This window comes from Pristiophorus japonicus, chromosome 9, assembly GCF_044704955.1.
Source record: "Pristiophorus japonicus isolate sPriJap1 chromosome 9, sPriJap1.hap1, whole genome shotgun sequence".
Classification (NCBI taxonomy): Eukaryota; Metazoa; Chordata; class Chondrichthyes; family Pristiophoridae; genus Pristiophorus; species Pristiophorus japonicus.
In genome coordinates this window covers 126,171,798-126,198,162 of record NC_091985.1, presented here as the reverse complement: position 1 = coordinate 126,198,162, position 26,365 = coordinate 126,171,798, and the positions used below count along the sequence as shown (strand labels likewise).

The window sequence follows — 26,365 nt, the reverse complement described above, 5'->3', positions numbered from 1 at the left end:
TGTTAAGTTCCTCCCCCCTCCACCCACCCCATAGCCCCTTGACTATCCACTGTTGGAATATTGTTAGTGTCCTCTACCGTAAAATACTTGTTTAGAGTTTCTGCCATCTCCATGTTCCCCATTACTAATTCCTCGGTCTCGTCCTCTAAGGGACCAGCATTTACTTTAGCCACACTTTTTCTTTTTATATACCTATAGAAACTCTTACTATCTGTTTTTATATTTTGTGCTAGTTTACTTTCATAGTCTATCTTCCCTTTCTTAATCATTTTTTTTAGTCATTCTTTGCTGGCTTTTAAAAGCTTCCTAATCTTCTGTCCTCCCACTAGTTTTGGCCACTTTGTATGCCCTTGTTTTTAAAATCGGATTCCGTCTTTTATTTCTTTAGTTAGCCACGGATGGCTTTCTTTTCTCTTGCACCCTTTCCCCCTTACTGGAATATATTTTTCTTGAGAGTTGTGAAATATCTCTTTAAATGTACACCACTATTCATCAACCGTCCCAAACTTCAATCTGTTTTCCTAGTCCACTTTAGCCAACTCTGCCCTCATACCTTCATAGTCTCCTTTATTTAAGCTTAGTACGCTGGTTAGAGATCCAACTTTCTCACCCTCCATCTGAATTTGAAACTCATATCATGCTATGATCACTCATTCCAAGGGAATCCTTTACTAAGAGATTGTTTATTAATCCTGTCTCATTACACAGGACCAGATCTAAGATAGCCTGCCCCCTGGTTGGTTCCGTTACATACTGCTCAAGGAATCCATCCCTTATGCACTCTATGAACTCTTCCTCAAGGCTACCCTGACTAATTTGATTTGCCCAATTAATATGGAAGTTAAAATCACCCATGATTAATGCTTTTTACAAGCCCCCACTATTTCCTGGTTTATGCTCCGACCAACAGAGTTGCTACCGTTAGGGGGCCTATATATTACGCCCACCAGTGACTTTTTCCCCTTATTATTCCTTATCTTCACCCAAACTGTTTCAACATCTTATTGGTGAGAGACTAAGAACTGTGGAGGAGGAGAAGAAATGTGGGTGTTCAAGTACACAAATCACTAAAAGCTAGTGGATTATGTACAAAAAGTAATCAAAAAGGCTAATGGAATGTTGGCCTTTATCTCGAGGGAGCTGTAATACAAAGGGGAGGAAGTGATGCTTCAGTTGTACAGAGCCTTGGTCAGACCCCATCTGGAGTACTGCATTGACTTTGGGCACCACACAAGGACTATCGAAAGTGATCTTGAAGCTGTCGGATTGTTGAAAAAACCCAACTGGTTCACTAATGTCCTTTAGGGAAGGAAACCTGCCTTCCTTACCCGGTCTGGCCGGTGTGTGACTCCAGTCCCACATCAACATTGTTGACTCTTAACTGTCCTCAGAAGTGCACTTGAAGTGCCATAACCTACCAAGAGTTATGGACCAAGAGCTAGAAAGTGAGATTAGACTGGATAGGTCTTTGTTGGACAGCACGGATATAATGGGCCGAAATGGCCTCCTTCCATGCTGCAAATTTCTATGATTCTATGATCTAGCACTTCACTCACTTCTATCAAGAGGTCAGCCCACTACAATCTTCTCAGGGCAAGTAGAGATGGGCAATAACAGTCAGCCTTGACAGTGAGGCCCACATTCCGAGAATTAATTTTTTAAAAATAGCCTATAATTCCTAAATCTGAGCTGCTAGGACTATATCCCTCAACTATCCCATTTTTATCATTAAATTAGTGCTGCTGGAAAAAAAAGTCACCGTGCACAAAGTTTTCTTAGCCTGAGTAAATCAGCTGATATTAGTTCTTAGCCTGAGAAAATCAGCTGATTTGTTAGTTCTGTAGTTCTACAGAAAACTGTTCACCGGCCACAAGTGCTGACCTGACCTGAATTTCACCCTTCCAGAATATTGCAGCGTGTGAAGCATGGAAGTGAAAGATAACCAACACATAACTGGAAGTATATGCTTCAGGGGGTTTAGAACTTAAAACTCCCATAAATTATTTTGCGGGAGGTTGCTACCAATGCACTCTGTCACCATAGAACAATAAAAATGCATTTATATCTTCAAAAATGCATTTTTTTGTTCAACAGGTCTCCTGAAGTTCCTACTGATAAGTTACTCTGCCTTTTCCTGTGATATACTCCAGCTGAACCAGAATTATCTTATGTTCATGTCATGGGACCATTTCATTGTAAAAATGGTCTCGGGAGTGCCGCATTTGAGCTCCATGACTGCTATGTGCTGCTCGGTTTTCTTTTCTTCCTGCCATCACTTCTAATCAAGGCCAGAATCTCACAACTCCTTTGCTAAAAAGGGGAATATGCCTCCACACTTTTAGTTCAACTGGAGATGCATAAAAATGTCAGTCTTTGGAGATCAAGTCATTTATGTTAAAGCTTGTCATCAACTGTGATAGTATTGCACGTCTGTTATCCATGGCTCTTTCTATCAATGTAAAATCACCTTCAGAGTACTTAGAATGTTGATTGCATTAATCATAATTTGCAGTTTAATAAAAAAAACTACATATTTGAATGGATACTCTTGTCTTCAAAGATTTGCATAATTCATTGTAATACTGAATACCTGTTCTGCGCTGGTAAAAGTAAAATTCCTATGCGAAAATTAATTTTCACTCTGGGATTTTATGATTCAGAAATGAATGACTTATAATTGCCATATTTACATCTGAAAGGAAAAAAGGCTAAACACTCACCTTCACTTCAAACTCATAGTGCTCATCTTTCCCTTGTCCACGCAAGACATAACGGGAAATACTAATCTTAATAGGATCCTTTAGGTTGTCTGGATCAGTCTCCAGCGATCGAGCGAATAGGCGCTGCCAAAGTAAAAGATCACAAGAAATCTTGGATCAGCAATGAGAAACTGAACCACTGTCCATCATGATTGTAAGAAATATTAAGCACAAAGTAGACTGAAGACGCATAAGAGCATAGGAACAGGAGTAAGCCATTTAGCCACTCATGTCTGTTCTGCCATTGAGATCACGGCTGATCTGTGACCTAACTCCATATATGCGAAGGGAGAGGAACGGCACAGTTCAATAATGTAAAAGGGATGACAGCCTTAACAAAAAAAAAATGCTGGCCCAGAAATTCCGGCCTCCCGGGTCCGCACGGAGCGTGCATGGTCCCGGGAAGGCATAGCAAAAGTCGATTTTCAGCGCACAATGCGCATGCGTTGAAAACCGGCTTTTCCGATCTGTCAAACGTTTGACAGATCCTCCGCATCTCGGGAGCGAGGACATTTGCATGGGCAAGATCTTGTCCAGTGGACATCCTGAAAACTCTTACACCTGATAAAAGCAGGCGCATAGCCTACTTTTACAGGCGCAAGAGTTTTAAAATACACAAAAACATTACAAAATAAAATTTAAAAAACACATTTTATTGTTTAAAAACCCTCCCCACTATGTTAAGTTTATTTTAAACCATAATTAAATAAACCTAAAAATAAATAAAATAAAAAAAATATATATATTTTGAATAATCCATAATTAACTAATTTAAATTAATAAAAATATGTGGTGTATTTTTTCTATTTTTTTAAATTAGCGTTGTGTGTTTGGAGGCGTTTATCATTCATAATAATGGGAACGCCAACTTACGGAGTTCCCATTATTATGAATGAGAATATATTTTACCTGGATTGGTTGCCAGAGCCATGTGACTGCAGCTCCAGCCCTGTGCATGTCCTGACGTGCACGCGCTCGGACGTGTCCGGGAACTTGCATGGGCGCAGCAGGATCAGGTAGTGCGCATCATTTTTAACTTTTTTACCCGATCGCCCGCGGGAAGCAGCCGACCGGGATTTCTGGGCTGCTAACTTCTCAGTTATGACAGACAACACTTCACAAAACTTTGACCGCAGCTTGTTTAAATAAATGAGATACAACTGTATGAATAAGAGAATCCGTCCCTGATCGATTTGCGATATCTATGTGCAGAATTTTTCTTGTATATATTCCCCGACTCTAAATTGTTTAAAAACAGAAAACAGGACAGTTGTTGAGGCTTGAAAATAGCAGCATTCTCTTAAAAATGTTCAACAATCAGTACAAACTGACAGACTAGTACACCAACACAACAGATAGATGGCATACATAATTTATGGCACATTTTTTTAAATTTAAGAGCTACAGCAGAGTTCCATCCCTAGGTTCTCAGTGATTGATTGCACTTTCAAATACCAGTGGCTGCAGGCAGCTTAATTGCACTAGTGCACGGCACTGGAGAGCTGCAAAACATTAACATCTAGAGATTCTTACAAGTTTCTGATTTTATTAGTAAATCTAAAGTAAGTACCAAGCAAAGTAGACAGGAGAAAGAAAAAAGTTTGAATAACTTCCTTTGTACCACTTCTCTCCGAATAATAACTTCCGCAAACTGCTCTGCACTCACCTCTTGTGGTTCTGTAATATCGAAGTGCACCTTCTTGGTGAAAACTGAGGTAACTGATTTACTGTCTCTGCCTTTCTCTTACTCTCCACTAAAAGCTTGCTTCTTTCATTATTTAGTGGCTTTACCACTAAATTGACTTACAGCAAATGTGCTTGTAGAAGACCTTTTTAATGCCTTTGATGTTTTTTGCTAATTTGCTCAGAACCCTTTTTAGCCTTTCTAATTTTCCTTTTGGTAGCTTTCCTATATTCTTTATATTTGTCCTGGCTTTCTGCTCATCATCTGCACTGTAAGCACTAAATGTTTTTCTTTCATTTCAAATGTGACCCAATTTCCTATTTAGCCATGGAATCCTAGCTTTGATCCTTTTCCATCTTGAAGATAATTGTATAGTTGGCTGTCCATTTTCTACTTAATTATTTCCTGTTGCAGATCTAAAGTTCCAATTGACAATTGTCCCTCCCATTTTTAAAATCGACAAGTTCACATTTTATCTCACTATTATTTGCTTCCCCCCCCCCCAGTTAAGTCCTCAACTTTTCTATTCTTACACTGAACTTAATTATATTATGGTCACTGTTTCTCGAATGATCCCCTAACTTTTAGGTTATCCATTTGCTATGCTTCATTATCCAAAACAAAGTCATGTCCCAAACATAGAGCAAAAAAAAAAATTCTTCCTTTTCTAAAGACATTCAGTTTCCCTATACCAGTCTATTGTTTGATAAATAAAAACTCCTACAATCACAACTCTTAATATACACCTCGCTAATTTATCGTCAAATGTCATCCTCAATTGTCTTTCCAGCATCAGCGTTCTGTGATCAATCTCCAGCTATTCCTCAGCTCACTCCAAAAGGATTTGATGTGCACCACTTCATTATTTAAATCCTCATGCTCTAATTTTTTATGATACTGTCTCTAATATTGCTACTCCTCAGTTTCTTCCTTCTCTACCCCTTCTGAAAGCTTTGTACCCATAAATATTTTATTGTCAATCTCTGCCTTAACACAGAAACATTTTCAACATTTTCTTCACCTTTATTCATGACAACTAAACCTTCATGTGACGTTAATGGTTCTCACTCAATATTAGAATTTCAAATGTATTCTCCACTAAAATCACTGTCATTAATACTACTGGGCTGATTGAAATCATAAATACCAAGCTTAACTGTCAGAAAAGCACTGTTTCCAGTGCTGGAAATTTAGACTCAAGGTTACCTTAGCTGTATATTCTTCACAGAAGGCAGCTCCTTTATTAATGGTGACATTTGTGCATACCAGCAGCATCTGTTGAACAGATACTTTAATTCCCTAACCTGCTTGATGACCTTCTGAGAGTTCTGCAACTGGCTACCTGCTTCTTTTATACACACATGCATTTTCAGGTCCCTCATCCAAACTGAGTGGAAAAACTGATGGAGGACCATTGTAAGTTAAGTTATGCACTTCTGTTGATGAATTTCCAATTCCAACTTGCCCCCTTCTTGGTAATATAACCAGTTTGTATTTTTAAATGCTGTATTTGCTGCACACAATGGAGAGAACTACAAGACTCATTTAAACTGGTCTCTGCAAAATACAGAATAGTCACATTCCATTTTCATTAAATGCTATTTTGGGATTATTACTGGTGCTTTGGGATGATTTTTTTTATTCGTTCATGGGATATGGGCGTCGCTGGCAAGGCCAGCATTTATTGCCCTTGAGGTAGTGGTGGTGCGCCACCTTCTTGACCCGCTGCAGTCTGTGTGCTGAAGGTACACCCACAGTGCTTGCAGGGCTTGCTAGGCCATTTAAGAGGGTAGATGAGAGTCAACCACATTGCTGTGGGTTTGGAGTCACATATAGGCTAGACCAGGTAAGGACGGCAGATTTCTTTCTCTAAAGAACATGAGCGAACCAGATGGGTTTATACGACAATCCGATAGATTCATGGTGACCATTACTGATACTAGCCTTTTATTCCAGATTTATTTAATTAATTAAATTCCCCAGCTGCCATGGTGGGATTTGAACTCACGTCTCCAGATCATTGGACCAGGCCTCTGGATTACTAGTCCAGTAACATAATCACCATGCTACCATTCCCAATATTCCAAGACTATCCATTATTCTTTGAAAACTGCATCCAAATAGCCATATATTTCTTTACCCCCCATGTTTAATTTTTATCTTTTACCATTTTAAAGCTGAGAATACACAGTAAAATGTTATGCAAAATGTACTTGTTATAGGTAGATATATCGGGCCCGAAATTCAGTACTGCTGGAAAGCTGGTGCTTCCCACCACCTTTCTGTGGCCATTAGCACCAACATTTCTTCGTGGCTGTGCCACCTCATATTCAGCTCCAAAAGTGAACAAATGGGTTCCAGTGCTAATGAACCCTTCCAAAGTGGATTTTTCAGCAGGGCAGCTGTCTTAATTTGAGCGTCATCACCACTGAGAAATTCAGCATGCAGGCAAGGGTTTCTAATGAGCCAGCTGCTCCCGGCCTTTTTAAAGGGTTAGGGTTAGGATTTGTAGCAAGGCCCGGAGGGGGGGCGGGGGGCGGAGAAGGAGTTTGGAAGGATGGCTGGTGTAAGAGGTGCAAGGAGAGCCAACAGATTCACTGATGTGGAGCTGGAGACAGTGGACGGTGTGGAGGAAAGAAGAAGAATACTGTTTCCTGATGTGGGGAGACCTGGCAGACAGGCAGTACATAATACATGGAGGGAGATTGCAGGGGAGGTGGCAGGCACCTCCATATATGTGAGGACGCACCCTCCCAGGTGGGTGCTGGCCAATCTGCACCCGGTCCTTCCAGGGTGGCGATGGGTCGACGGGGACCCTCCTCCTCTTCCTGCGCCTCCTCCTCAGGTGGTACTGCTGGCTCGACCTCTAGCGGTTCTCCCCTCATGATGGCCAGGTTGTGCAACATGCAACAGACCACAACAATTATGGAGACCTGTTGAGAAGAGTACTGCAAGGTGCCACCAGAGCAGCCCAGGCACCGGAATCTCTGGTTAAGGATGCCTATGCACTGCTCGATGATACACCTGGTGGCACAATGAGCGTCATTGTATGCATGCTCTAGTGCTGCCCTGGGGTTCCGCAATGAGTGAGCAGCCACAGGGGATATCCCTTGTCCCCAAGCAGCCAACTGCAATCCTCATTCAGGCCAATGAAGACGGCGGGCACACTGGTCTGGCACAGAATGAATGAATCATGGCTGCTGCCTCCCTTGCCCGCTGCCTGTCTGCATGGTGCTGACGGCGACGCCTTCTGCTTGCTGCCCTTCTTCTGACCAGGTGCACCAGGTGTTGCCCTCCCAACACTCCTCCCATCCTCGGTGAACCTTGCCAAGCAGGTCTTTGCAGCCCACGAAAGGGTCAGACCTGAAAGTTATACAAAAGTAAAGGGGTATGTGCAAAACTCTGAGCAGCACTCAGCAGGTTTAATGGAGCCAAAACAATAAATAAAACTATATCGAGATAAATACTGCGGACCATGGAAAATGAAGTAAAAACAATATGTAATAAAACTTTTTACCTAACAAAGGGCCCTAAGCAGGGTCGCGTTCGAGCACCGCATCGAAAACCTCGCAGGGACACTGCCGGGAAAAGTCCTACCTTTTCCTTGATGAATTTCGCTGTCCTGGTGGCTTTCCAGTGGCCCACATTCTGCTTCCCTCTCCGCCGGAACCTTCCTTTACAGTGGCTTCACCGCGCCGTTTCCGGCAGAAGTGATCACCGCTGAAATCTTCCCCGAGCTGTATATGGCTCAGGGAGGGGAAGTACCTGACTGCGGCGGGCAATCGATTTTTTTCAGATGACCACCCAAACTCAGCGGTAGCCGTCTCTTCGGGGATGGTGAATTTCGGCCCCATGGTATCTAGCAGTGCTAGGAAGGAGGGATGTTGAGCAGTACTGAGGCCAGTCTGGTACTGCGATAGCAATGAAGGTAGTCCTGAATTTTGGCAGAACTGTGGGGTGGTCCTGGGGTTTGGCAAAACTGGGCTGGGAGTTCTGCTTTTATAGTTCATCCCCCTTGTAATAAAGGCCAACATTCCATTTGCCTTCTTATTACTTGTTGTTCCTGCATACTAACTTTTTGTGTTTCATGCACAAGGACCTCCAGGTCCCTCTGTACTGCAGCACTTTGCAATTTTTCTCCATTTAAATCTGGGGCTTTAAAGAACTAAAAGGATAAAATATAGGCCGTAATCTTATCAGCGCTCCGAGTGCGAATTTGGAAGCGGGCCTGTTGTCAAAATTAAAGTGACTGACAGCGGGGCGGATGTCCACACTGAACCCGCCTCCTAGTCAGTTTCTCAAGTGGGTCAGGCAATTGAGATACTTAAGAAGTTGCTTAAAAGGCATTTAGCAGCATTTTACAATGTCTTAAGAGTTTTTTAAAAAAAAACGAGATTTCCGCGCTCAGGGATCACCTCAGATAAGTGTGTTGGATTCTCAATGACTCTCCATTGCTGTGAATAATTGACAGCTGCAAAAGTGGTATAAAAGTTACCATTTCATAGCTGTTCAATTTCCAATGTTAGAAGCTGGAGCCTTCAAGATTGGGAATACATTTTTCACCTTTATGGAGGTTTGAAGTGTTTGCAATGAACTCTATCCAGTGTCACCTCCTTGGAACAACCTCTCTCACCATTGACAGATCACTTCTGTTATCTTAACTTCAGCTGCCATCTATTCCATTAGCATCGGTGCACTTGAAAAAAATCTCACCTTGGTCCTCAGAATCCCACCACGATCAGCCTTAACACCAGCATCACAACAATAACACCAACCTTTTCCGCAATCACTCGATGCGGCACAGGGCATCAGCATCTGACCACATTGCTGCCTGGGACGCCAGGGATGGCCTCACCATGGCCATATTTACTTCACTGACGTTGTACACCCTGGCTGCCACATGATGCGTCAGGTTGGCACCACCCCACAAAGCATCACTACAATGCCCAAGCCATTCCTTTCACACTTATCACCATTGGGGGCTAGCCATTACAGCTCAGCATTCACTGCAATTCACTAAGCCACTTCCAAAGGCGCACACATATCTGTCCAAGAAGGCAAAGTGTTGAAAATAAAGATTTCAATGTTTGACAACACATTAGCAGAAACTTTACATGAACATTGCCGATAAAACCCAAGTGTCTCCCCTTGTGTGTTGTTAGTTGATATGATTGGACAGGGATGAGGGTGAATGTGAGTTGTGGCTAGTGAGATGGGGATGCGATAATGTAGATAGAGAGAGGGAGAGATGGGTTGAGGTGCAAGGTAAGTTGATGTGAGTAATGATGTGCAGGAGTAGGGTAGGGAAGGCAGAGTGATGAGGATGTGACGAGTGACACAGCAGGATGAAGTTGAGTGTGGCTTTGCAGTAATGTTTAGTGATCCACTGAGATCATTGAAAGGTTTGCTCCACTGCAGCCAAGTCCTCCTGATGACATCCTGCTTTTGCCATCCTATACAATGTGCAACCAGGCTGCGTTGGTGTCCTGGGGAGGACTCTTCCGCCCATTGGAAGGGAAGAGAACCTCCATGCATGTTGTGACTCCCTCCATAAGCCTCTGGAGGGAGTGATGGGAGCACCTGGGTGCAGCCATGTACCTGTGTGCAGTGCTCGTCAGTGTTTGTAGCACCTCAGTGCTGCAGAACACTGAGAACAACTGTCAAAATGAATGTGGATACGGTCCCTTTAAGGAAACCGGCTGATGGCGCATCAAATGACATCATCAGACCTGCTTCCTTTCAACTGGCCGGGAACCTCACAAGCCCCATCCACATAAAATTACTTGGACAGAGGCAGAAGAAGAAGGGAGCGAGGATCCAGCTCGCACCTGAAGTCATCCGCCTCACTCCCGACACGGTAGGAAATATTGCGGCCATAGGTTTGGCTCACTGGTGGATTCATGGGGCCCAAGTTTTGGCTTCAGTTGCTCCTGATTTTTTTGAGCAACTGGTGTAGAACGGAGTATCTTAGAAATTCAAATTCTCCATTTAGTTTCTCCAGTTATAGTCAGTTGGAACAGTTTCACTTTGGAACAGGGGGCGTGTCTGGCCACTTACGCCTGTTTTCAAAGTTTCGGCAGTGAAAACTTACTCCAAAATAACTTAGAATGGAGTAAGTGAAGATTTTTGTACGCTCAAAAAACCTTGTCTACACTTTAGAAAATCAAGCGTAGGTTACAAATCAGGCGTAGGGAATGGGGTGGGGGGAGGGGGGGGGGTTTAAAGGGAAGTCTACAAACATTAAACACTTCAGTTTTACAAATAAAGAGCCATCATCAATAATAAATGATAAAAACATCAATAAATCAACCAATAAATCAATCAAAAAAAATTTATAAGAAATATATATTTTTTTAAAATCAATAAATAAAACATTTTCTACTTACCGACTGCAGCACCGGGAGCCCTCCAACAGCGTGCTGGGATCCCCCCCCCCCCCACCCCCCTCCACCTACCCCCCAGTGTGTCTCTGTCAGTGTCTGTGTTTCTGACAGCGAGGGGAGGGGGAGGAGGGAGGGAAGGGGCAGGAGAAGGGGAAGGGGGGGGGGGGGGAGAAAGGAGATGGAGGGGGGGGGGGGAGAACAGAGATGGAGGGGGGGGGGGAAGAACGGAGATGGAGGGGGGGGGGGGGAGAAAGGAGATGGAGGGGGGGGGGGGGAGAAAGGAGATGGAGGGGGGGGGGGGGAAGAAAGGAGATGGAGGGGGGGGGGGGGGGGGGAGAAGGAGATGGAGGGAGGGGGTGGGAAGGAGATGGAGGGGGGGGGGGGAAAGGAGATGGAGGGGGGGGGAAGGAGATGTAGGGGGGGAAAGGAGATGGAGGGGGGGGGAAAGGAGATGGAGGGGGGGGGAAAGGAGATGGAGGGGGGGGGGGAAAGGAGATGGAGGGGGGGGGGAAAGGAGATGGAGGGGGGGGGAAGGAGATGGAGGGGGGGAAAGGAGATGGAGGGGGGGAAAGGAGATGGAGGGGGGGGAAAGGAGATGAGGGGGGGGAAAGGAGATGCGGGGGGTGGAAAGGAGATGGAGGGGGGGGAAAGGAGATGGAGGGGGGGGGGAAAGGAGATGGAGGGGGGGGAAAGGAGATGGAGGGGGGGGAAAGGAGATGGAGGGGGGGAAAGGAGATGGAGGGGGGGGAAAGGAGATGGAGGGGGGGGAAAGGAGATGGAGGGGGGGGAAAGGAGATGGAGGGGGGGGAAAGGAGATGGAGGGGGGGGAAAGGAGATGGAGGGGGGGGAAAGGAGATGGAGGGGGGGGAAAGGAGATGGAGGGGGGGGAAAGGAGATGGAGGGGGGGGAAAGGAGATGGAGGGGGGGGAAGGAGATGGAGGGGGGGGAAGGAGATGGAGGGGGGGGAAAGGAGATGGAGGGGGGGGAAAGGAGATGAGGGGGGGGAAAGGAGATGAGGGGGGGGAAAGGAGATGCGGGGGGTGGAAAGGAGATGGAGGGGGGGGAAAGGAGATGGAGGGGGGGGGAGAAAGGAGATGGAGGGGGGGGAAAGGAGATGGAGGGGGGGGGAAAGGAGATGGAGGGGGGGGGAAAGGAGATGGAGGGGGGGGAAAGGAGATGGAGGGGGGGGAAAGGAGATGGAGGGGGGGGAAAGGAGATGGAGGGGGGGGGAAAGGAGATGGAGGGGGGGGGAAAGGAGATGGAGGGGGGGAAAGTAGATGGAGGGGGGGGAAAGGAGATGGGGGGGGGAAAGGAGATGGAGGGGGGGGAAAGGAGATGGAGGGGGGGGAAAGGAGATGGAGGGGGGGGAAAGGAGATGGAGGGGGGGGAAAGGAGATGGAGGGGGGGGAAAGGAGATGGAGGGGGGGGAAAGGAGATGGAGGGGGGGGAAAGGAGATGGAGGGGGGGGAAAGGAGATGGAGGGGGGGGAAAGGAGATGGAGGGGGGGGAAAGGAGATGGAGGGGGGGGAAAGGAGATGGAGGGGGGGGAAAGGAGATGGAGGGGGGGAAAAGGAGATGGAGGGGGGGAAAAGGAGATGGAGGGGGGGAAAAGGAGATGGAGGGGGGGGAAAGGAGATGGAGGGGGGGGAAAGGAGATGGAGGGGGGGAAAGGAGATGGAGGGGGGGGAAAGGAGATGGAGGGGGGGAAAGGAGATGGAGGGGGGGAAAGGAGATGGAGGGGGGGGAAAGGAGATGGAGGGGGGGGAAAGGAGATGGAGGGGGCGGGAAAGGAGATGGAGGGGGGGGGGAAAGGAGATGGAGGGGGGGGAAGGAGATGGAGGGGGGGGAAAGGAGATGGAGGGGGGGGAAAGGAGATGGAGGGGGGGGAAAGGAGATGGAGGGGGGGAAAGGAGATGGAGGGGGGGAAAGGAGATGGAGGGGGGGGAAAGGAGATGGAGGGGGGGGGAAAAGGAGATGGAGGGGGGGGAAAGGAGATGGAGGGGGGGGGAAAGGAGATGGAGGGGGGGGGGGAAAGGAGATGGAGGGGGGGGGAAAGGAGATGGAGGGGGGGGAGAAAGGAGATGGAGGGGGGGGGGGAGAAAGGAGATGGAGGGGGGGGGGAAGGAGAGTGGGGGGGGGGGAGAAAGGAGAAGGAGGGTGGGGGGGGGGGGGAGAAAGGAGAAGGAGGGTGGGGGTAGGGGAGAAAGGAGAAGGAGAAGGAGCAGGAGTCAGGTCGGTGCCGGGGTCGGGTCCAGTCTGGGAGCGGGGGGGTGGGGGTGGGGGAAGCGGGAGTCGAGTCGGGTCGGGAGGAAGCAGGAGCTGGGCGTGGGGGGCAGCCTTATGCACGCAGCCCCAGTGAGGCCATTCGGCCAGGTCTAGGAGCTACGTGCTTCGAGCCCCTCCCACACAGTTTTGGGCGCCTGGAGCTACTGCACATGCGCGCCCACTGTAGCGCGCATGTGCAGAGGTCCCGGCACTGTTTTCAGCGCAGGGACCTGGCTCCACCCCGTACAGCTCGTGCTGTGCCGCACTCGACTCAAGAGGACCAGCAGGGAGCCGGAGAATCTAAGTTTTTTTTAGGCGCACTTTGTGGCGCGAAAAACGGGCGTCCAGGTCCGTTCTAGGCGCGGCCCGAAACTTGGGCCCCTAGTGTCTGTCAGCAGAGGAGTGAGCGAGGACATAGAGCTGACTGGATGGGGAAGGGGGATAGCGCAACTCTGGCAACATAGGTTTGTAACGTTCCAAGGAACCTCTGCAAACATTAAATTTGGTATTTTGTGTTTAGTTCCTGGCCATATATCGGTCTCACTTTCTCTTAGCTATTGGTAATTAGAATGTTCATATTAACAAAACACAGTTGATAAATATTGTTTTTCTGTTTGCTTTGAGAATTCAACTAATTTGTTGAAAAAAGTCTACTATTCCTCTTGGTAATTAGAATATTTACATTTTCAGTCAATCAACAAAATCTAGGTGGTAATTCGAGACTATTTGCTTTCAAAATTCAACTCATTTGGTTTTAAAAGAAATTAAATTAGGATGAGAAAGATACCTTCTGTGTCTCAGTTTAATATGCCTTTTGAAATTTAGAGTACAGGTACCTGTATAATCAAAACTAACAAATATTGTAACAGGTGTATAACCAATACAGTCTGTAATTCTTTTTGATCTCACACATACATACACACAAAAGTGTGTTTAAAAAAAAACCAAAGTAAATAAATCTACCTGAAAAGTTTTTGAAAGTAGTCCTATAGCTTCTTCAAATAATTTAAAAAAATAACCAAATTGATTTTGTTAAGAGATGGCTAAAAGAATTTCATCATTCAACTAGATAAATGCTACTGATGCATCCTGGAAACAGTCCAATTGTAGATGTTCAGACTGCAGGGTCTGACTTTAGTTAATTGAGTGATTTAACAGAAATATCAAGCCTGAGCCCAGGCATTTGGGAGAGGTTGAGACATTTAGGTAAAATCTTTCATTACTGTACTAAAACACAAAAACAATTCAATGGATAAATTTAATTCTGTTATTGTGAAATATTTTTTACATTTTGCTTATAAGTTTATTTTGGACATCAGAAATGTTAACTCGACTGACAATAATGGCTAATTGAATTTTTTGAAAAACGATTTTGAATTATTTGATGCAGGATTTTGATTATTGAAGCGTGAGCCGAGAAAGAAGGGTAATGTAGATGGGTGCGGGCAGTCACAAGACCTTTAATAATGTATGTGTGCACCCATGCACAAAATAAATGTGATATATTAAATTTTTGCTTTTGATTTCAGTCAAACCATTATCTGCAGATATCCACTCAATGCACTGATTAAATAACGGGAAAAAGTGCCTCTAATCACATCATTACTGGTGTATCAGGTTATGTGGTTAGATTCTAACCTACATTCCAGATAAAAAGACTCAAAGATAGATTCCAATATTATGACACCTGTGGAGCAGCCTAGAGGTCAACCAGTTGGGCAAAATCAAGCATGGGAAATGAGTGTCCACTGACAGATACAATAAAAATGCTTCTGGACAGTTATAAAAGTGCAATCTTAATAGAAAAGCTTGTGTTAGAAGACTGCATTTTTGGCACTGTCCAAAAGCATCTTTAATGGAAAGAGAGCCTTCACACATCCTTCAGCCACCTTTCATACAGTTTGACTGAATGTTCCAAATTTATTGCTGTGGACAATGCAATACAAATGACACGATAATAGATTTGCCATTTACACAGGACTTCTTTACTCGCAATTGCCTGAAATTGGATAACCCCTATTAGCTGCAAATGAAAATGTAAATTAAACTGCTGGATCCAATTAATAAGGGCTTGAAAAACTTCTATCCTCCTAAAAGAATAATATATGATGTTTACATTGTTAGGAATCTGCAGAACGCAAGAAAAAAAAAATGAAAATTACCTCATACTTCAGCTTGCGCTGGTTCATATTATTCTGAAGATTCCCATTTTCCTGAAAACAAAGGGCCAAAAGAAATGTTAGTTTCATTTTTTTCTTAAATAGTATTTGCTTTTACAAAAACTGCTAAACAAGACGAGGAGATCTGTCGACAACTTCTATCACTATTACTGCTTCAGCTCAATAGACGTCATTATCTATTTACTGATCTGCTGTCTCTTAAGAATCCAACCTCGGGGCACAGCTCATGAAAGCTTGTTACGAGGACAAAGAGTTCATTATAGACAAAAATATGAGTTTTGAGGACAAGTCTTTAGCCATGCACCAAGTAAAATACAAGCTATTCTTTTGGAATGGAATTTCATCCTTCAATCAGCATTAATACACTGAAGGCAAAATATGCAATTCTGTTAGCAAATTTCTACAATCATCAGACTATGATGTCAACAGAAGCATTAACTTCTCTAAATCACAGAAACTTTACAGTAAGAGTGCAGCATATGTAGCCGCCAGGCAAGTATTCAACATTTTTGATCTAGTTGCTTAATTTCTAATTCCAGAAATGGAAGAAGTTTAATTCTCAAACTTGTTTCAAATATTTAGGTTAATACTTTTATGCTATCACAGTTCAATATTTGACTTCAAGGGCATAAAAAATTGCCTTCAGAAAAGGAATAGTCAGTCCTGCCAGCTTGTCACAAAAGTCTTCTGGCCAACTTAATAATCAGGTAAACTACTGGAATTCAGGTAGTTTATGACAAATGTCAACACAAATATCTTGCTGAAAGGTGTTGAAGTAGAAATAGCATATAGTGGCCTGGTCTCCAATTTTAAAATCAATTTACATTTTTCTTTTCATAAGAACATAAAAAATAGGAGCAGGCGTAGGCCATTTGGCCTCTCGAGCCTGCACTGCCATTCAATAAGATTATGGCTCATCTGATTATGGGCTCCGCTCCCCATAACACTTTACTCCATTATCGCTCAAAAATCTGTCTATCTCCGCCTTAAATATATTCAATGACCCAGCCTCCACAGCTCTCTGGGGCAGAGAATTCCACAGATTTACAACCCTCAGAAGAAATTCTTACTCAACTCAGTTTTAAATGGGCAAGCGTTTATTCTAAAACTATGGCCCCTAGTTCTAGATTCCCCCATGAGTGGAAACATCCTCTGTGCATCTACCTTCTCGAGCCCCGTTATTATCTTATGTCTCAATAAATCATCTCTCATTCTTCTGAACTTCAATGAGTACAACAGGCCCAACCTACTCAACCTTTCTTCGGTCAACTCCTTCATCTCAGGAATCAACCGAGTGAACCTTCTCTGAACTGCCTCCAATGCAAATATATCCCTCCTTAAATAAGGAGACCAAAACTGTACGCAGTACTCTAGGTGTGGCCTCACCAATATCCTGTACAGTTGTAGCAAGACTTCTCTGTTTTTATACTCCATCCCCCTTGCAATAAAGGCCAACATTCCATTTGCCTTCCTGATTACTTGCTGTACTTGCATATTAACTTTTTGTGTTTCATGCACAAGGACCCCCAGAACTCGAGCAAATTTGTCAAACATGATTTCCCTTTTATAAAGCCATGCTGACTCTGCTTGACTGTATGTACTGCAGCATTTTGTAATTTTTCTCCATTTAAATAATTTGTTTTATTTTTTTCTGCCAAAGTGGATAACCTCACTTTCCCACATTATACTCCATCTGCCAAATTTTTGCCCACTCATTTAGCCTGTCTATATTCCTTTGCAGATTTTGTGCCCTCCTCACAATTTGCTTTCCTATCCATCTTTGTATCAGCAGCAAACTTGGCTACATTACACTTGGTCTCTTCATCCAAATCATTAATATAGATTGTAAATAGTTGAGGCCCCAGCACCGATCTGTGTCGCACCCCACTAGTTACTATTTGCCAACCAGAAAATGACCCATTTATCCCGACTCATTGTTTTCTGTTAGTTAACCAATCCTCTATCCATGCTAATATATTACCCCCAACCCCGTGAACTTCCATCTTGTGCAGTAACCTTTTATGTGGCACCTTATCAAATACCTTCTGGAAATCCAAATACACCACATCCATTGGTTCCCCCTTATCCACCCTGCTCGTTACATCCTCAAAGAACTCGAGCAAATCTGTCAAACATGATTTCCCTTTCATAAAACCATGCTGACTCTGCTCGACTGTATACTACTTTTCCAAATGTCTTGCTACTGCTTCCTTAATAATGGACTCCAGCATTAAATTGAATCAGAGTCCTAAAAGCTCATTTTAATTGCAACTCACTGCTACAACACGTTTTGTTTTCACTGAGAGGGACCCAAGAATTTAATTTTGTTATTCCCTTGCACTTTTATTACAGAAGCCACTTGGAAGTTGGAGACGCACAGTTCACATACTTGGTAACGAATTGATGATGGGTTCTCTATGCTGGCACTCATTAATGATAAAATATAAAAATGAAAGTAAATATTTAAATTTCTTGAATAATTTAAACAGACTTTGAAATTCATGAAGAAATGGAAAGTCTGAATAACGCATGATTTTGCCAGACAAATCAATTAGTGATTTGAAATAAATTCTTTGGTCCGTAATTTGTGGTTGGCGGCAAAGTAAAGGTACTCACTGCTGGCCCCAAAGAAAGCTGCAACACGCTAACTAAGCAGCCAATCACACTGAAGAATTCTCAGGCAGGAAACCAAAAATGAAAAGCTGCTTTTATCTGGATTTTAAAAAAAAATGTTGAGTGAAATAAAGATTGGGGCTCTCGCATGGGGCTAAGGTAGAAGCTGAAAATTTTTATTTTTATCATAATGGAGAAATTAAGACATTCCACAAATAAAAAATAGTTTTTCAGGGCCAGAATGTTTGTTTAGCAGTCAATACACTCTTAAACCCCATTTACACCTATTCCAAATAGGGCATTGAATGTGGAAACGCCCAAATTTTCATCAGTTTCCCTGACGGCTGGCTATGACTGGGGAGGGGGGGGGGGTAGGGGCGGGAGGTCCAAGTGCAGCCAGTTTTGGAGCAGTGAATGACTGACCACAACTTCAAAATTTCCACGTTAGGATGCACACGCGCTACATCGTGAAGTTGCGGTCAGTTTCAAAGCATTAATAATGCCGAATCTGTTAGTTCACCATTATTACCCACCACAAACTCCAGCCCAAATTCTTCATTTCAGATTCCTACATAGCACCTTCTAACTATTATACAATTGGTTCAAAGCCTGTTAAAATAATTAGTTTGGGGCACTGGCTTATTGGTCACTGCTTTCTACTGCTGAGCCCTGGGTTCAAATTCAGCTCAGAAGCTTGGATGGCAAGTCCCATTTGTCTCATGGTTGTAAGGGTCCTATGTGAAATGAGTTTGAGCAGCATCAAATCAGTTCACGCTAGGAATGGGCCCAAAACACAAAATTGCCCTTGATTCTGCATCATCACATCTATTCAGAGAGGCCACACATTGGCTGGGATGGGAAATGGAAAACTTTGAAATGGTGGGGTACAGGATGTTCCTTGGAGGTTGCGACTGAGGCAGGTTGTTGGGTCTGTGTGCAAGGTTACATTGCATTTTCCTGTGCTGCACCTGACCTTGCTTGATTCTGATAATCTTAAAATAAGAAGTTTTGAGTGCTCCTGTACCTCTCTGAGCAAAGATTACAAAATAGAAACTAAGTTAACTAAAACAGCTGGCTTTGTAGCAAATGGTTTACAGGTCAATTCTTAAGGGTTCAATTTGAACAAAATCAAGTATTCCAACTAATCAATCATATTTTTAAAAAAACCTGTTCTTGAGCAAAGTCTTGCAACTGTTCCACTCTAAGAATGCAGGACTCCTGCTAGCTGATCCACAAAGCAGTAACAAGAACTGGAAAAAGTTAGAGATGCATATGGTTTTAAGCAGGTACAAAGGCAAAGAAAGTGGAGGATCTCTAACTTTTTCCAGTCCTGACAAAGGATCATCAACCTGAAACGTTAATTCTGTTTCTCTCTCCAAAGATGCTGCCTGACCTGCTGAGTATTTCCAGCATTTTCCATTTTTATTTCAGATTTCCTGCATCCGTAGTATTTTGCTTTTGAATGAGTGGAAACCGTGGTTAATTTTCTTAACGCTGGAGATGCCGAGGGCAATGAATGTGTCCCTATTGTAGCACATTCGCCTCCGAGTCAGTAGGTTGAGGGTTCAAGTACCACTCTAGGGACTTGAGCACATAAATCTAGGCTGACACTCCAGTGCAGTGCTGAGGGAGTGCTGCACAGACGGAGGTACCTTCTTTTGGATGAGATGTTAAACCGAGGCATCGTCTGCTCTCAGGTGGACATGAAAGATCCCATAGTAATATTTCAAAGAGCAGGGGAGTTATCCCCGGTGTCCTGGCCAATATTTATCCCTCAATCAACATAACATGAAAAGTTTATCTGGTTATTATCACATTGCTGTTTATGGGAGCTTGCTGTGTGCAAACTGGCTGCCGCGTTTCCCATATTACAACAGTGACTACACTCCAAAAGTACTTTGACTACTGCAAAGACATTCGGTAGTCGTGAAAGGCGCTATATAAATGTCTTTCTTTCTTTTTATAAATGACACTGCTGGGATCAGAAAACTCAACAGTTTGAAACTGAACCTGACCCATATGGTTCTGCTACATTGTTGGATAAACTCACCAAGTCATTGGGGAAACCTTGGGCCTGAAATTCAGTACCGCTGGAAAGCTGGTGCTCCCCCCACCTTTTTGTGGCTATTAGTGCCGACATTTTATCGTGGCTGAGCCACCGCATATTCAGCTCCAAAAGTGAATAAACGGGTTCCAGCGCTAATGAACCCTTCCAAAGTGGATTTTTCAGTGGTGTGGCCATCTTAATTTGAGAAATTCAGCATGCAGGTAAGGGTTTCTAATGAGCCAGCTGCTGCTAAAAAGGCCAGGGTTTGCATCAAGGCCCTGAGGAGTGGGGGGAGAAAAGGAGTTTGGAAGGATGGCTAGTGTAAGAGGTGCAAGGAGAGCCAACAGGTTCACTAATATGGAGCGGGAGACACTGGTGGATGGTGTGGAGGACAGAAAAAAAATACGGTTTCCTGACATGGAAATACCTGGCAGACATACAGTACATAATGCATGGAGGAAGATTGCAGGAGAGGTGTGAGGCACCAACCCCAGGAGGGTGCTGGCCAGTCTGCACACGGCCCTTCCAGGGTGGTGATGGGTCGACACCTCCTAGCTCTAGGGCGATAGGGATCCCCCAACCTCCTCCTCCTCCTGTGGCACTTCTGGTTCGACCTCCAGCGGCTGTCCCCTCATGATGGCCAGGTTGTGCAGCATGCAGCAGACCATGACAATTATGGAGACCCGTTGAGGAGAGTACTGCAAGGTGCCACCAGTGGTCCAGGCACCAGAATCTCTGCTTAAGGATGCCTATGCGCTGCTCGATGATGCACCCAGTGGCACAATGAGCGTCATTGTATGCGTGCTCTGGCGCTATCCTGGGGTTCCGCAGAGGAGTGAGCAGCCAAGTGGACAGGGGATATCCCTTGTCCCCAAGCAGCCAACTGCAATCCTGAATTGGGCCGGTGAAGATGACGGGCACACTGGTCTGGCACAGAATGAACAAATCATGGCTGCTGCCTCTCTTGCCCGCTGCCTGTCTGCACGATGCAGACGGCAACGCTTTCTCCTGCGTGCCGCCCTGCTTCTGACCAGGAGTCGCCCTCCCAACACGCCTCCCATCCTCAGGATGAACCCTGCCAAGCAGGACTCCACTGAAGATTCAGGCCTGAAAGTTGTGCAAAAGGACAGGGGTTTTTGCAAACCTTTGAGCAGCACTCAGAAGGTTTAATGGAGCCAAAACATTTAATAAAATATGAAAAGATAAATACTGTGGCAGCTAGAAAATGAAATAAAAATTAATAAAACTATATGAAAAGATAAATACTGCGCACGCTGGAAAATGAAATAAAAACATTAATAATTAATAAAACTTTTTACCTACCAAAGGGCCCAGCGGTGTCGCGCTCGAGCACCACATCGAAAACCTCGCAGGGGCACTACCGGGGAAAAGTCCTACCTTTTTCTTGGTGAATTTTGCTGTGGGTAGTCCCTTTCCAGCGGCCTGGACGCTGCAGAGCTCACTGCTGGAAACCTTCCTTTATAGCTGCTTCACCGCGCCGTTTCCAGTGGAATATGGTTTGGAGAGGGAAATGTACCCGACCGTGGCGGCCGATCAATTTTTTCGATCGACTGCCCAAACTCTACGGTAGCCGTCCCTTCGGGGACGGTGAATTTCGGGCCCCTTATCTACAGATTTTAAAAATCAAGCTTTGCATCACCTAACTGCTACTTTGATTTATCCCATCTTCTCTTTTTCATTATAAAAATGCACTTTCATATTAACTTATTGAGATGCCACTCTACTCGAATGTTTTTGCAATAGAGATGATTTAACCCTTCAACTACGAATAATTTGAGACAGGCAATACATGTTTAAGCTTTGAGCTACAAGTTTCGTTAGTTCAAACTTCTCATTGCTGTTAAAAAAGTGTCAACATTTTAAATACGTGTACTGAATATGCTGAGCATTGCAATAGTTTGCTCTGAGCCAGGAGTTGACAACACTGTACACACCTGCTCCGTGGAAAGGGAGAGGTCGTGAATATCATTTATTTCTTGTTTTTTTTGTATTTTCGCCTTTTCTGCTAATCGGCGCTGAACTTCCTCTTCAATATATGCATTTATCCTGAAAAAGACAAAAAAAAGGTCAAGTATTATTTGAAATTTAAACCTATCCTTGATACTATGGGATATAATAGAAAGGATAGTAATGCAACTACATGGAGGATTGATTTCTGCTGTTAGAAAGTATGGAATGAAGGTTTGTGAGACAGGAAATTGTATTTATTTTAGTCAGAAGAATGACAGTACCAGGCACCTACAATAATGTCAATTTCACACTTAAGTGGATGATGAGTGATATGAGCGCTCGTAGTTTATGGAGGCAGCACACTCACATAGACAGAACTGTTGAGCAACTGGTGGGTGCAGTCCAGATGATGAGCAAGCAGCTGTTTTTTTAAGCTCCCTACCAACCGTGGCCTGGCACTAAAGATCCTGGAACAGCTTGCAGACTGAAGCATAGACTTTCTTGCGAGGTGAAAACCCAAGCGGAAAAATGGTTCAGAATGATTTATGCCTGCTTGCCAAGAAGTGGGGTGACTCCATGGAGGCACAGAATGCTGCTATTGAGGCCTGAGGTACCAGATTAGAGAGTGCTGTTTCTTCTGGTCACAAAAGTAATCTTATTACTATTGCCTGACTAGATTGTGGGACAGCTCCCTCAACCTTAGCACCTGTCCCCAGATGTTAGAATGGAATTCCTGTACCAGGTCAGCTAGATTGGGTGCGCCATTGTTGTGTCCTGGTTCGATGTCTAGACAATAGCAGAGTGGTCCGTCAGTTTTATTCTTCGTAGTGGTTTTATACAATTGAGTGGCCTGCTAGGAGTCAATCATGTTGGCGTGGGACTGGAGTCACATGTAGGCTATATTGGGTGACCTGCTCTGCTGCACGGACCTAGTGCGCACACATATTGCAGTGTGAGCAGGTAAGGATAGGATCCAATTCGGCTGCAACACCCCATGTAGTCAAGCAACTCCTGTGATCACCATTTTGGCTGACTTGTGAAGAGCGCTTTTAAGTGTACAGTATCGGAGGGTTCGTTCTAACATTGAACCACACTCAGCAGCTACTGCCTTCAGGGGAGTAATTTAGAGCAAGGGCGAAGGAAAGAATAATAAAATGTGTTCAACCGACGGTAAACAAAGGGATAGGCTTGGAACAACAGACGAGAAGCTCATACAAAAAGCAAAATACTGCAGATGCTGGAATCTGAAATAAAAACAGAATGCTGGAAATCTCAGCGGGTCAGGCAGTATCTGTGGAGAGAAAAACAAAGTTAACGTTTCGGGTCAACGACCCTTCGTCAGAACTGCCAATTGTTCGAAAAGAGCACATTCTTAAGCACTGAATGGGGGAGGGGGAAGAACAAACAAAAGGGAAGGTCTGTGATAGGGTGGAAGGCAGAGAAGGTCTCCAGTCGTCCTGGTTAACCCTTGCTACTGGATAAAGGCCTAACTCTGTCAAGCCCGTGTGGTGGCTGATGTGCAACGGTCACCACACATTAAACAAATTCACGCACAGGCATCTTCCACCCCCTGAACTGGAGTTCAGAACTGGAACATCGGGTCCTTCATTGAAACATCTGTTAACTCTCGTGGAAGCAAGTCATCCTCGTTCGAGGGACCGCCTATGATGATGATGATATTGGGTGAGAATATCAGGTTTCCTTCCCTAAAAGACACTAGTGAATAAGTTTTTTTTTTAAAAGTTTCATGGTAACTTTTACTGATACTAGTTTTTTTAATTCAAATTTTTTTTTAAAACAAATGCAAATCGTCAAACTACCATAGTGGGACTGGAATCATGTTCTCTGGATTATTAGTTCAGGCCTCTGGATTACATACCAGCAACAAAAGCACAAAATATCTTGGTACCCTGGGTCCTAATGACCATAATGTCCTCCTTAAATCTAACATCCTTCTAAACTCTCCCTTCCTGGTTCAGTGACTATTTTCCTTACAGCTATCTTTGAAATGCCTTGGAATATTCTATACCTTAAAGGTGCTATATAAATACAAGTTCTTGTTGTTGTATCCATTAAAATCCATATAAATAAAGAAGAATAAGATGTATATCAATGGGCTTTATTAAGAGCAAGATGTATTGGAGATGTTAGTAATAATCATATGACTAAGTCACTCAGCACAACCACCTAGTAATAATGTAGTTATATTCTGTATTTTTTAGAAGCTAGCATTCAATAGTAAATACAGGGATGGCACTAGAAGAGCCAATGCAGATGGAAGACTCTTCCGCTGTGGGAAAACTGCAATGGCTCTGAAAACCTAATGGCTGTAGGTGCTACCGAAATTGAAAGCCCGCCACCATACGGTGGTATGCGCAAGATGTACAATGTAATCAAATGTTACTTATATGTACAGGAAACTATCAGATTACAATGACCACATCTTGTTCAAATGCTTTACACCTTTTCAATTTTGTTCCTGTTTTATGAAATTTGAACCAGAAACAAGTGTGATATCTCAGGTGTGACACTGGAAATGTGATAAACCAATGTGCACTAACAAACCTTTTCTATCTTCTAATGGATCTCCTGTGATACTATTCACAGCAAGTTAAATAATATGTTGCTTTATAAGTTTGGGAGTATTATACCCTGCAATGCACAATGTAAACAATCCTGCTTTACAAATTCCTCCATGGCTTTGCCCCTCCCTATCTCTAATCTCCTCCAGCCTCACAACACACCAGCCCACCCACCCCGCCCCCCCACCAAAGCTTGAGCATTCCTGATTATAACTGCTCAACCATCGATGGCCGTGCCTTCTGTTGCCTACGCCCCAAGCTTTGGAACTCCCTCCCTAAACCTCTCCTTCCTCCTTTAAAACCCTCCTTAAAACCTACTTCTTTGACCAAGCTTTTGGTCTTCTTATGTAGCTCGGTGTCAAATTTATTTATTTTGTCTTATAACACTCCTGTGAAGCACTTTGTGACGTTTTACTACGTTAAAGACGCAATATAAATACAAGTTGTTGTTGCATTGTTTTGCTGTGAAGGTGGAGCGGTGTCACTTTAACATCACTATCTATTTATTGAAAAATATACAAAGCCTCAGGTCAATGAATGTAATTGTTTTGGTGATGAACTATGCAGGTTGAGATCAAATAGAGTTTAATTATTCTCCGAACTTTAAATGCAAACTAATGAATAAGTGACAGGTCTTCTTTTTCTTTGAAAAGTGTGATCACCAAAGTGCTTTTATTTTTAGGTCTTAGTCCAGAGACATTTATATTTCTGTGTTAATAAGGTATCTTCTGTTAAGGGAGTTTTTCTGTACATTCCAAATGATTGGGTTTCTTTCTCATTTTTAAAAAGAGATCGTTAGAATAAATGTAGGTCAATAAGCTACAAGAGATTTGCACAGAATACCTTTTGCGTAGAATTAAAGCCAACAAAATGTGGTACAGGAACTATGATGTGATGGCGAGGAAATGTATGCACATGTACCATTCTATAATAGAAGCATAGAATATTTACAGCACAGAAAGAGGCCACTCAGCCCAGTAAGGTTGCACTGATGTTTTTCTCCACAAGAGCCTTCTAGTCTAATCCCACAATCGTCAGGCCTCTTTAATATTCCTCTTTTTTGAAACAAATATTTAATTCCATTTTTAAAGTAATTATGGACTCTGCTTCAACAAAGATTTGCGGTAGATTATTCACCCTCCCCTTTAATTCTCTTTTAACCTCCCTTTAATTCTTTGGACCACTTTAATTTTGGACCTTTTGTTACTGCCTCGTTAACTGAGATTATTTCCATCACTATTTATCCTATTATAACCCTTCGTAATCTTGGAGGACTCTATCAAGAAGCCCTTCAACCTGCTGAAATCAAGGGCTTGATTTTGCCAGCGCTCAGAGGGCAGGTTCAGAGGTGGGTCCGCTGTCAAAAAATCTAAAGGATTGACAGTGGGATGGCATCCCATTCTGACTCTCCATTGCTTTCAATAGGCGACAGCTGCAAGTGTGATATAAAAGCTACTATTTTACAGCTTTTCACTTTCCAATGTCAGAAGCTGGAGCCTTCAGGATTTGGAATACACTTTTGAGCTTTATGCAATTTGGAAGTGTTTGGAGTAAACCCTCTATCCGCTGTCACCTCCTTGGAACAACCTACCTCACCACTGACAGATCACTTCTGTCATCTCAACTTCATCTGCCATCTATTCCATCAGCGTCAGTGCCCTTGAAAAAATCTCACCTCAGCAGCCCACCACCAACACCACCAAAGTTCTCACTTGATGCTGGACAGGGCACAGGGCATCAGCATATGACCACATTGCTGCCCGGGAAGCCAGGGATGGCATTACCATGGCATCACCAGGTGACACTGTACACCTTGGTTGCCACATAATACACCAGGTTGGCAGCACCACACACCAATACCATAAAGCATCCCCACAATGG

General features: G+C 43.9%; 1 protein-coding gene across 5 annotated transcripts in view; it reads right to left on the bottom strand.

The window, feature by feature from the left end:
• Positions 1-26,365, bottom strand: part of kif16ba (kinesin family member 16Ba) — a 306,911-nt gene that overhangs the window by 59,832 nt on the left and 220,714 nt on the right. For all 5 annotated transcript variants that reach the window (XM_070889808.1, XM_070889811.1, XM_070889812.1 and 2 more), the window contains 3 exons: positions 21,887-21,998; positions 15,254-15,304; positions 2,721-2,843 (listed from right to left, as the gene is read on the bottom strand). In XM_070889808.1, the coding sequence (XP_070745909.1) occupies positions 2,721-2,843; positions 15,254-15,304; positions 21,887-21,998 (286 nt within the window). The remainder of the gene's footprint in view (positions 1-2,720; positions 2,844-15,253; positions 15,305-21,886; positions 21,999-26,365) is intronic.